At 48.0% G+C, this 11739-nt stretch overlaps 1 protein-coding gene and 1 pseudogene across 1 annotated transcript; both read left to right on the top strand.

Moving 5' to 3' along the window:
* Positions 1–1723: 1723 nt before the first annotated feature.
* On the top strand, positions 1724–2755 carry LOC128069641 (melanoma-associated antigen B4-like). Its single transcript, XM_052662761.1, has one exon. It carries the CDS (start codon positions 1724–1726, stop codon positions 2753–2755), a length of 1032 nt encoding a protein of 343 aa, XP_052518721.1.
* Positions 2756–7179: 4424 nt separating this feature from the next.
* Positions 7180–8102, top strand: LOC128069640 (melanoma-associated antigen B5-like; annotated as a pseudogene).
* The last annotated feature ends 3637 nt before the right edge of the window (positions 8103–11739 follow it).

The raw sequence follows: 11739 nt of genomic DNA, 5'->3' as shown, positions 1-11739 counted from the left end.
GTGAGGGGTTCCACACCACAGAAGGCAGTCTCCCATCCTTCCCTCTCAGCTTATTTTACCTGCAGCAGCCATTTCCTAGAAGCCTCAGGCAGAAGTGTCCAGAGGAGATGTACGTGCACTTCGCACTAGGAGTCTCGGGACGTGATGTCTTCGATGTGAGGCCTTGGCCTCAGGTCAGCAGATGGCACGTAGCCCACCACCTACAGGGGACAAGGGAAGACACGGAGATTGGACGGAGCCTCACTCAGCCCAGAAGACGGGGCCCGAAAGTGCCCTCACTGTCATTCTCAGGAGCTCCAGGAAGCCAGTTCGGCCAGGCCAGAAACAATTCCTGCTGGGGTGCTGACGGAAGCTAGAGCCTGAGAGGGAGGCCCGTAGACTCCGCTCCGTACAGGGAAGGTCTCAGGATCTGCTGTGATTCAAGGAAAGGTGCACACGCCAATCCTCCGGGAAGCTCCCCCGGAACCCCGCCCACCCTGGCCCCGCCTCTGCTGTCCGCCTGGAACACAGAAGCACATGACAGGAAGTGACGACCACGCACACACGCTGCGGCTGCGAAGCCATCTTGGAGAGCTGCTGTCGTCTTAGAGAACTGCCGTGTAGGGTGCCCAGACGGAGGACTCCCAGGTCTCATAAGGTGTCCAAGTGTGAGGTGACGTGAGTTATAAGTGCGGGGACACATGTCCGGCACGACCAAGCCTTTCCCTCTGAAAAGGGGGGCCCGGATAACGCCCGGCCACCCTGCCCCTGTTGTCCCCTCGAAGATTCGGGCCTGCATCGTAAGCCCCAAGTCCAGCCACGTCACCCAGGTGGTCTCCGAGAGGACGGCTTCGGTCCGGGGCTGGTGGACTCGAGTTCTCCTCAGTAGAGGGAAAGCCCCGAGCCCTGTAGCTAAAAGGAGGGACCCTCGGGGTGGACTGAGGGTCTCACACCCCAGAACAGCGGCCACGTGAAACCCCCACCCCGGGACTTGGCCTCAGAGCATGCGGGTAGTATCCGGGCAGCTCTAACGGCTGCGGGGCACCCTCATTGCTATCTCGGATGTGGGACAGTGAGTAAGGAGGGGACCTCGGTCCGAGGGGTTGGTAGCTGGTCAGTACAGGGAGGATGTCAGGGCTCAGGAGGAGCCAGGGTGAGGACCATCCTCCCCGACACATGGGCCAATCAGGACCCTCCCCTGTGGTCAGCGCTTCCTCCTGGCCAAACACGGGGAAGGGAGGCTGCGGTCTGAGTGGGGAGGTTAGAGCTTGCCTACAGAAGGGCGGGTCCTGGGACCCTTCCGTGGGAGTCTGAGCACTCCCTCCTCTCCTTCTCCAGAGTCACAGGGAAGGTGGCAGCATCAGCTTCAGAGCAGAAGAGGGATCGGGGTGGGTGCTAGGGGGTCATTCCACGTTTTTCATCCTAACTCTGAATGTGAACTGAAAGGACATGCCTCCCCTGCCAGCCCCCACAGGCCCCCGTCTAACGCCCAGGCAGGGCTGTCTGGCTGCGCCCCAGGGCTCACTCTCACTTCCTCCTCAGGGGTCTCAGGGGACAGGCTGACGAGGAGAACAGGAGACTTGTGGGTCCTAGAGCAGTGGCCTTGGGAAGCGGACTTGGTTTAAGCCGGGGACGACTCTCCCTGGTGAAGGTGCTCACAACATTTCTTTGTCCTTCCTCAAGGCGCCCTCGTTGCCTGCCTTCCTAACTGCACGCCCGCGTGCGGTCCTTGACCTGTGTCATCATGCCTCGGAAGCACAAAAACAAGCATCATGCCCACGGGAAACGCCACCAGGTCCAGGGGGATACTCAGGAGGCCCAGGCCAGTGCTGCTGCAGCCCCAGGAGAGGAGTGCCCCTCCTCCCCCTCTTCTGTCCCTCAGGGTTCTCCCCCGAGCTCCTCTGCTGCTGGCAATCGCCAGGAGCTTCAGGGAGCCATGGCCCCCAGCTCTCCTGATGCAGAGGCTTCCTGTGCAGGATCTGATCAAGGTGCCCAGGGCCCCGAGGAGGAAAGAGCAGATGCCGCCCGAGCAGCCCTGCTCGCTCGGAGCATTCGCAAAGATCCTCTCATGCGGAAGGCCAGCATGGTGATGGATTTCCTGCTGGAGAGGTACACCAAGAAGGAGCCCATCACAAAGAATGCCATGCTGAGTGTCATCGGCAGGAAGTACAAGCAGCACTTCCCGGAGATCCTGAGCAGAGCCTCTGAGCGTGTGGAGCTGGTGTTTGGCCTGGAGCTGAAGGAAGTCGACTGCAGCAGGAACATCTACGCCCTCGTCAACAAGTTCACTCTCGGGGTTGAGGAAGGTTCAAGTGATGAGGAGGAGCTGCCCAAGTCTGGTCTCCTCATGGCGCTCCTGGGCATCATCTTTATGAAGGGTAACCGCGCCACCGAGGAGGACATCTGGGATTTCCTCAATGTGTTGGGGATCTATGCTGGGAGGAAGCACTCCATCTTTGGGGAGCCCAGAAAGCTCATCACCAAAGATCTGGTGCAGAAGGGGTACCTCACCTACCGCCAGGTGCCCAATAGCGATCCTCCGCTCTACGAGTTCCTGTGGGGCCCGAGATCTTATGCCGAGACCAATAAGATGAAGGTGTTGGAAGTTCTGGCCAAGATCCAGGATACGGTCCCGAGTTCCTTCCCAGACCTCTATGACGAGGCTCTGAGAGATCAGGCGTTTAGAGCAGGGCTGAGAGGCATTCCCATTCCTCCAGCCGTGGCTGAGGCCAGTGCCCCTTCCAGGGCCAAGTCCTACAGCTCCTCCCACATCTAGGGAGGGGTCAGGGCATTTTGTTCCCTTTGAGTTGGAAGAGAACAGTCCACCTCCAAAATAGCGCAGGGTAGTAGGGGTGGGGGGAACAAAACCCATATGTTCTTCACAGTTTTAAGTAGTATGGGAGTTTAGGTGCAGTTTTAACAAAATATGCATGTTTTCCTTTTATCCATGTGAATACTATCTAGTCAAAAATAGATGATTTCGGTAGGTAGGTAGAGGTGTTTTATAATTTTAAATGTTACTGCTCTTCCTAAGGTTTCTTTTGCTTCAGAATCTGTTTATTAATGTCAATGGAGTCATGTTTACTGCTATTAGGTTTTTGACTAGGAGTTCATTATTTGTAAACAAGTTGAAAAGACTTCAGTACTTTCCTCATGGTCCAGAATGAGGTAATATAGCATTGGAATAGGATTTTACTTGGAAATGTGTGAGAATCCTAGAGATAAATATTTGGGATCAGAAAGCATTCAGAGCAAACGCAGGTTTCTTCTTCATTTGTCTTATCTGTCTTCTTTCCTTGTAAAAGCTAATAACATGGACTTAGATTTGTGTAGCTTATTCAAACTGTATGACACTTAAATCATAATAAAACAGAGTCTTTGCTCATTATTTCTGTTTTCTGCCAAATGAATTGACCATCTTCTGTTTAGAAGGCTTTCTTATAGTACTGGGTTGGTAAAAAAATGGAGACCAAGCCACTGCCCATGGAATTTTGAGTCTAGCAGCAGATACCATATATGGAAGGTGGTGAGCTAACTCTAAGGAATAAACAAATCATAAATTTAAATGGGGGAGGTGTGGAAGAGGAGGTTCCAGATGAGAGCAAGCATGTCTAAGTTACCTGATTAAGGCAGCACTGGGTCTTGGGAAACGTCTAGTTCCTCGGTGGGAGGTCATTTTCAGTCCAGATGCATGATGGGCTAGATGAAGCTGTGGGAGTGATGCTGGAACTCATATCATGGATCTCAGAGGTGAGGCGTAAACCTAGGATATATCTAAACCATATACTGCTACTGCTAAGTCACCTCACTTGTGTCTGATTCTGTGCAACCCCATAGATGGCAGCCCACCAGGCTCCCCCGTCCCTGCGATTCTCCAGGCAAGAACACGAGTGGGTTGCCATTTCCTTCTCCAGTGCATGAAAGTGAAAAGGGAAAGTGAAGTCACTTAGTTGTGTCCGACCCTCAGCGTCCCCATGGACTGCAGCCTACCAGGCTCCTCCATCCATGGGATTTTCCAGGCAAGAGTACTGGAGTGGGATGCCGTTTATTTACCATTATTTGGGGATATCTGAAAACCATAGGGAATCTCAACATAGGGAATGGAAGGGGCCCTGTGCACTCGAGCCAGGGCAAGTGAACACTCACACTATGTGTTTTCATCAAAAGCTGTCCAGAGTGTTTCTGAGAAATAAGGGTGATACCCATTGAAGCGAGATGCCACGATGTCCCTGGACTCTCTCTCTCTGGGATGGGAGCACCAGAACTTGCTCTGTAAAGGGGCAGTTTAAATAGGTTATGTTTAGTGTAACTTGGCAAACTAAGGGTGGGCTCAATTTTTACTGTCAGTGGTATTAAATTAGGGGTGGTTTGGGAAAAAAAAAAAAAAAAAAAAAAAAAACACACACACACACACACCTGAGAGGGAAGTCACACACACACCTGAGAGGGAAGTTGCTGGTCCTTGAGACAGATGAACTTGTACTTGCATCCATGTGGAGAAGATAACCCCAAACACATTAAAATGTGCTCAAATAGGGAAAATACTGCTTGGTTTTACTTGCTTGGGAGCATTAGTGCTGATACGGATTTGATTATTGTTTGGAGTTGCATATTCTCTAATATAGGCTGGAAAGAAAACTATGTGATGGAAGTTTGGATCATTCGGGGTGAAAATCACCTTTGTAATAACTGCCATTCATTCAACGTGCCAAAGCTTCTCTGATACTGTGCCAGGTGATTTACATACATCACACATGTCTGTGGTCCTACACTATAGACTTTTTTTTTTTCACTTAATTTTACTTTACAATACTGTATTGGTTTTGTCATACATTGACATGAATCCACCACAGGTGTACATGCGTTCCCAAACATGAACCCGGATAAGAAAGCTGTGGTACATATTCACAATGGAGTATTACTCAGGCGTTAAAAAGAATACATTTGAATCAGTTCTGATGAGATGGATGAAACTAGACTTTTTCAAACACAATTTGCAGATAAAGAAGCTGGAATAAAGAAGCTCAAATTCAAAGCTCATAAATGATAGGAGCTGGACTGAACCCCAGCACTGAATTCCTCCAGAGCCCACACTGTGCCACTCCTCCAGGATGAGCCCAACCTTGGGTCACTTTGCTTTCTGAACATTAGTCCAAAAGGTATTTCACATGTTAAATAGCAGAATTTCATACCCCAAACACGGTTTTGGAATAAAAAGCCCCAGAAATAAGTAAAAAAAAAAAAAATGAAAATAAAAGTGAAGTATGAATAAAGATGGAGACATCATTCAGTGACAATTTATCTACAAAGGAAATGTCAGTAAACCACAAAAGATCAGGGATGCACAAAATCATTTAATTCAGCCCCTTCCTTTCAGAGAGTAAATCTGTTAGAGTGAAGGTTCTATAAGAGGCTGTGTCTGGTCAGTGAAGAGAAGGAAGAGATCACCGTGTGTTCTCTGATAGCACACCACCCATACTGGGACCGCCTCCTGGACTGCAGCTTCCCCATCACTCCTGGGTCTCAACCCATTCTCTGTGAGATTTGGTGCAGGCAGACTAAGACTTTTCAAAGATGTGGCATTTTCCAAGAAGGCTTTCATAGAAGAGACAGGAGTCAAGGTAAAGACAGATGAATGAGGAACTGAAGTCACAGAGAGACTGGCCTGTGTCTGCTCTCAGAAGGCCAAGACAGGGCTGCCAGGCTGCACATTCCCTCACTTCTTTTCAGGGCTTGCAAGGACATGGTCTATGCTCTAACAGGTTCACCTTAGGCTGAGAGAAGAAATCCAGAGTCCCCCAGGAGTCAAGGTGAGGCACCTGAGTCAGGTCATACCCCGAAACTGAACACGGAGGGCCCCAAGAAGCCTGAATCCTGATGTCATCCCTAAAGGCACAGGCAGGAGCAGACTCGTGTGGCATTCCCAGACTTTCCCTCTCGGGCATCACAGGGAGGGAGGAGCTTAGTCTGAGGAGAGCTCCCTTACGTAAACAAAGGAGCCCCACACCCTGCCAGGAGTCAAGCTTTGGACGTATGAAAACCCCTGACCTCAGAACTCTGAGGAAACCGCACAGAGCCCTGCCCTTCCTGGCATCCCTTGGATACCTGCTCATTGTTGACATGACATGCCCATTTCCTTCTATGATGTCACAAGCGGGACTGGGACATGGTCCAAGGGGTATAGCCTAGGGCCAGCAGTGGGATTATTTCCAGGTTTTCCAGAAACCAACTGAATGCCCTGAAGACGAAGGGAACCACACACCCCATCACCGTATGATTCATCCTCTGCGCCTCAGAGACCAGGGACGGGTATGGACGGACGAGGAGAATCTTACTTTCTCCTCGGGGTCTCATGGAGATGCTTGCCCTACTGTAAGAAAGTATAGTAGTAGAAGGGGTGGACCTAAGGGGAAGGGAGGGTAGAATTTCAGGCCACAACAGAGGTCAAAGCAAGGACTGAGGGATCATCTACCAATAAAAAGAAGTGATAATGAATCCAGCCCTGTTCCTTATAGCCTTTGAAGAACCAGGACAGAGCTATCAAGCTGAAGTTCCACCAACATTTATTTGTATCAGGTGTGTCGGAGGTGAAACCCTTAGTACGAAGGTGCAGATACCATTCCAAGAAAGGGGTGGGGACACCAGGCCCTATGGGGAATCAAAGGAAGCACTCTTAATTCGTGTTGAGGACTTCAGTGGCAGGGACAGAAAACTTCCCAGTGTGCACTCAGTACTGCGTGATAACTAGTGACTGAGGTGATGCGGTGAGGACCTCTTCACTTCTCAGAAATCCCAGGGAGCTTTGTGATGCCAACTACAGAACAGCAGAGGGAATAGGTCCTATGACTGGCCACTAGTTGGGTTGGTGGTCTTGAATGTGAAATAACAGATGCCTCTGTGTAGGAGACTACCAGCCCTTTCTGTCACCCCAGCATGCCTGAGGCAGGGGTAGCAGGATGCAGCCTAAAGATCACTCTAATTTCCTTCAATATGTTTCCCAAAGGACAGGCTGATTAAGAGAATAGGAACCCTGCGGGTTTTCAGAACAGTGCCCTCAAGAAAACCACAAATGTAGCCTTCCTGATAACCAAGGTGGTATTCCCCTGCTGCGGCCGCACACTCAACCTTCCTCATCCTGTGGGCCCTTATCACCTGCCCTCCTACTCACACTTCTAATCATTGTCCACCAGAGCAGTCATCATGCCTCAGGGTCAGTCTCATATGCTCTGCATCTGTGAGAAACGCCACCAGGCCCGATATGATCCCCAGAGTCACAAGGGAGTTCAGCCCACTGCAGTAATGGAAGAGCTTCCCTCTACCTCTTCTCTTCTAGAAGATAAGTCACAGAGCTCATCAGCCACTGGGTCAAATAGCACTTCCCAGGGGTCTTTGGAAGCCCCATCTACTACCAGCACTTTTTCAACTACTGCTGACCCAACATCTGATGAAGAAGATACCAGTCAAGATGAGGAAGATTCACGTTCCTCATCTTCTACCGAAAACATCTACTGTGATACTCTGAACAGCATGACAAGTTTGCTGGAGCAGTTCCTTCTGTATAAGTATAAAATGAAGCAGCCCATCATGAAGCAAGACATGCTGAAGATTATCCACCCAAGATACCATCACCGATTTGCCAAGATTCTCAAGAGAGCCTCTGAACACATCGAGGCTGTCGTTGCAGTTGACTTGAAGGGAGCTGACTCAACCATCCACTCCTATGACCTCCTCAGCAAACTGAACCTGCCCAACAATGGGAGGGTGTGGGATGGTAGGGGCTTACCTAAGACTGGTCTCTTGATGACCGTTCTGGGTGTGATCTTCGTGAAGGGCGGCTGTGCCGCTGAGGAAGACATCTGAAATTCTTGAATATGATGCGAGTATATGCTGGGAGAAAACACTTCATCTACGGAGAGCCCAGGAAGCTCATCACCAGAGACTTAGTGACGATGAAGTACCTGGAGTACCGTCAGGTTGCCCACAGCGATCCTCCACGTTACGAGTTCCTGTGGGGCCCACGAGCCCATGCTGAAACCAGCAAAATGAAAGTCCTGGAGTTTTTGGCAAAAGTCAATGATACGGTCCCAAGTGCCTTCTCATCACAATATGAAGAAGCTTTGTGAGATGAGGAGAGAGCTCGAGCCACAGTTCCAGCCAGGCCTGGCACCACTGTCCCTTCCAGGCATGATCCACTGCCACGTCCAGCAGCTTCTCCCACCCCTACCGAAGACTAAGAGTTTTAAAAGGTCATCCAGATAAGAAAATGTGACATCAAAACAGGGACTTTTGCTGAAATGGGAAGCAATCCCGCAGTTAAACTGCTGGGACAATGGAATGAAAAAATAAAATGAAAAAAGTTTCAAAACATGATCAACCTTGATTGTTCTCCATCTTTTCGGTCTTCTGTTTTGTAAAACTAAATAATTTATACCTCGATGTGCTACTTGAAAAATGCAGGAGGTATTAAACCTTACCAAGTTAGACCTCTTACTGTCTTCATTTATTTTTTGAGCACCTGCTCTTTCAAAGGCTCTATGCTAGTTCTGGTGAGGCTAAGATCAAGACCTAGCCTATCCCCATACAACTTTAGAAAGAAGGAGCTGCAATCACATAACCAAGATCTTGAGATAGCCTTTAGGAATGACAGAAAAGTAAAAAGACTATCCAGGAAGAAATCTCTACCTGGGGTAACGTACAGATCTGTTAGGCTCTCCACACAAAACCCCACAGAATGGGTGGCTGAAACAACGGAAACTTATTTTCTCAGAGTTCTAGAGGCTGCAAGTCCAAGGTGAGGGCTGGTTTACCCTGAGGCCTCTCCCCTTGGCTGCCAGGTGGCTACCCTCTTCACTTGCATTCCTTTTGAGTGCATATATCCCTGGTGCCTCCTTTTGCGTCTCAGTTTCTTCTGATAGTCACACTGGGTTATGGCCCACCCTAATGACTTCATTTTAACTCAACCATCTCTTTAAAGACCTTATTTCTAACTACAGTTGCATTCTGAAGTACTCCGAGTTATGCCTTCAATATGCATTTGTGGAGGGTCACAATTTGTCCCCTAACAGACAGAAATCTTAGGTGTCTCTGCTCTTATCTCAATGCAGGAGATTCTCGTGCACAGACTGGTATTCTACGCACATCGTCTCCAGGGAGTTTCTGAGATGTAAGGGTGAACTCCTTTGAGGTGTGTAGGGAAGAAAGACGTTTCTCCCTTTATCGCTTTTGAATTCTTGTGGTCAGACTACTAGTAAACTTGACACAAGACAGAGTAACAGGAGACAAAGAGACAAATTGCAATTCATGTGCACGAGAAGTGTCATAGAAACGGGACCTAAGAAGTGGGCAAAGCAGGCTGCTTCTTTATTTAGTAAACAACAAAACAATTTGTGAGGAATCGACAGGACAGATGAACTTAGGGTTTAGGTACTCTACTACTAAGAAATCTAAACAGAATCTGTATCCAGGGTAGTAAATTAAAGACTTAACAAGGTTTGTGTATACAGACTTCTCTGCTTGAACTGCCTATTTCTGGTTGGAAGGGTTTCCCTCTGCCTCCAGATGCAGGCAGTACATCCTTCATATGAGATGTATTTCCTGCTCTCAGGGAGGCAGAAATCGGGGGCGGCGGGATGTCCCTCCTCTGTTGGCTGTTTCTTAAGTGACGTGAAATCAAAATAATCAATACGCCACTGTGGTATATTTGGGGGCAGAGTGCCCTATGCCTTGACAGGTCCCTCCTCTGAAACTTGCCTGCAAGTGTCACATGGTAAAAGCTGATCTGGTCACTGTGGACAGAGAGAATGGGATCAGTGGCGTCTTCCATTTCACGGCAGCGGTTGCATAGTTCTGAGAACAGGTCAGTTCATTTCAAGAGTGATATCTCATTTCAATAGGTGGTGTTGCAGGCGGGCTCCCAAAGCCAGGTCTAGGGTACAAGCAGTATCAGGTAGTTATTAATAAGAGGCATTTCTATGGAAACAAAAGAAAAGCAGATGTAAATGATTGGAGCTGGTTATCAACCAGTTTCTGAGCCCAGGGGGTAGTCAGTCAAGAAGGTGTCAGGATCGAAGCAACTATTGCAGTTTGAAATGTCTCTGTCACAGTTAGCAATATCTCTGGGTGACCACGTTAACTTTCTGAGTGGCTCGTACAGCAACAGGCATGAAGTCTGTTTGAACGTGAGCTGTTGTAATAATTTCTCTGATCTTTGCATCAAGTCATCTAGCTTCACGTTGCAGGACTTCAGGAAAATGGCAATGTTAGCTCTCAGTGATTCAAGTCAAAAGAATGGGAGAGGGAGTGGATCAAGATGGCAGAGGTGTATCACTCAGAGCTCACTGTCTCCCCACAGACACGTCAAAAGATTGGGAGAAATTGGGAATTTTAGTAAGAAAGTTGCAGCTAAATATGGGTGGACACTAGAAAAATTCAGGATCCAACCCAGTTTGCAGGTAAATAACAATACTTCAAGGAAACGTAATACCACTAGAACCTAATATCCACACATGTGTAGTACACTTTCTATGGAACCATTTTTTGCTGTCTATCATCTCCCTCATTTCTACCGAAGACAGGAAAACTAAGACCTAATATGTTTGCAAAGGAAGTCTACATTCAATAAACTTGGCCTGATTATTTATCTAAGTAGAGTAAGAATAACAATTTGCCATATAGGTGCTTTTAAATCTGCTTTGCTGGAACGGTTTATAAGGAGTGAACAGAAGGAAATTTTAATAGCTTCTTGAGGCTAGGAAGCCACAGCAAAGACCTGTTGTCAAACTTAGAGAGATCTGGATGAATTCCTCTCTTCCTGAAGTCCCCAAAACATCCTAAAGTTTCTGTGCCTGCCAGAAGTGATCTTCCTTACTCACTTGGTAAGGCTGATGGGAATTCTGTCAGCAAGTTCCCAGGCTGTTTTTCAATGGGTTTTTATGGCTCCATGGAAAAACCAAGAGAGTTCCGGAAAAACATCTATTTCTGCTTTACTGAGTATGCCAAAGCCTTTGACTGTCTGGATCACAATAAACTGTGGAAAATTGTGAAAGAGATGGGAACACCAGACCACCTGACCTGCCTCTTGAGAAACCTATATGCAGGTAAGGAAGCAACAGTTAAAACTGGACATGGAACAACAGATTGGTTCCAAATAGGAAAAGGAGTACGTCAAGGCTGTATATTGTCACCCTGCTTATTTAACTTATATGCAGAGTCCATCATGAGGAACGCTGGGCTGCAACAAGCACAAGCTGGAATCACGATGGCTGGGAGAAATATCAATAACATCAGATATGCAGATGACACCACCCTTATGGCAGAAAGTGTAGGGGAACTAAAAAGCCTCCTGATGAAAGTGAAAGAGGAGAGTGAAAAAGTTGGCTTAATGTTCAACATTCAGAAAACAAAGATCATTGCATCTGGTCCCATCACTTCATGGGAAATAGATGGGGAAACAGTGGAAACAGTGTCAGAGTTTATTTTTTTGGGCTCCAAAATCACTGCAGATGGTGACTTCAGCCATGAAATAAAAAGACACTTATACCTTCGAAGAAAATTTATGGGCAACTAAAACAGCATATTGAAAAGCAGAGACATGAGTTTGCCAACAAAGGTCCACTAGTCAAAGCTATGGTTTTTCCAGTGGTCATGTATGGATGTGAGAGTTGGACTGTGAAGAAAGCTGAGCGCTGAAGAATTGATGCTTTTGAACTTTAGTGTTGGAGAAGACTCTTGAGAGTCCCTTGGACTGCAAGGAGATCCAAC

Source organism: Budorcas taxicolor, chromosome X, assembly GCF_023091745.1.
Source record: "Budorcas taxicolor isolate Tak-1 chromosome X, Takin1.1, whole genome shotgun sequence".
NCBI classification, from domain to species: domain Eukaryota; kingdom Metazoa; phylum Chordata; class Mammalia; order Artiodactyla; family Bovidae; genus Budorcas; species Budorcas taxicolor.
This window is presented reverse-complemented; position numbering and strand designations above follow the sequence as displayed.

Coding starts and splice junctions, on each gene's coding strand:
- LOC128069641 (XM_052662761.1), top strand. CDS start 1,724: ATGCCTCGGAAGCACAAAAACAAGCATCATGCCCACGGGAAACGCCAC.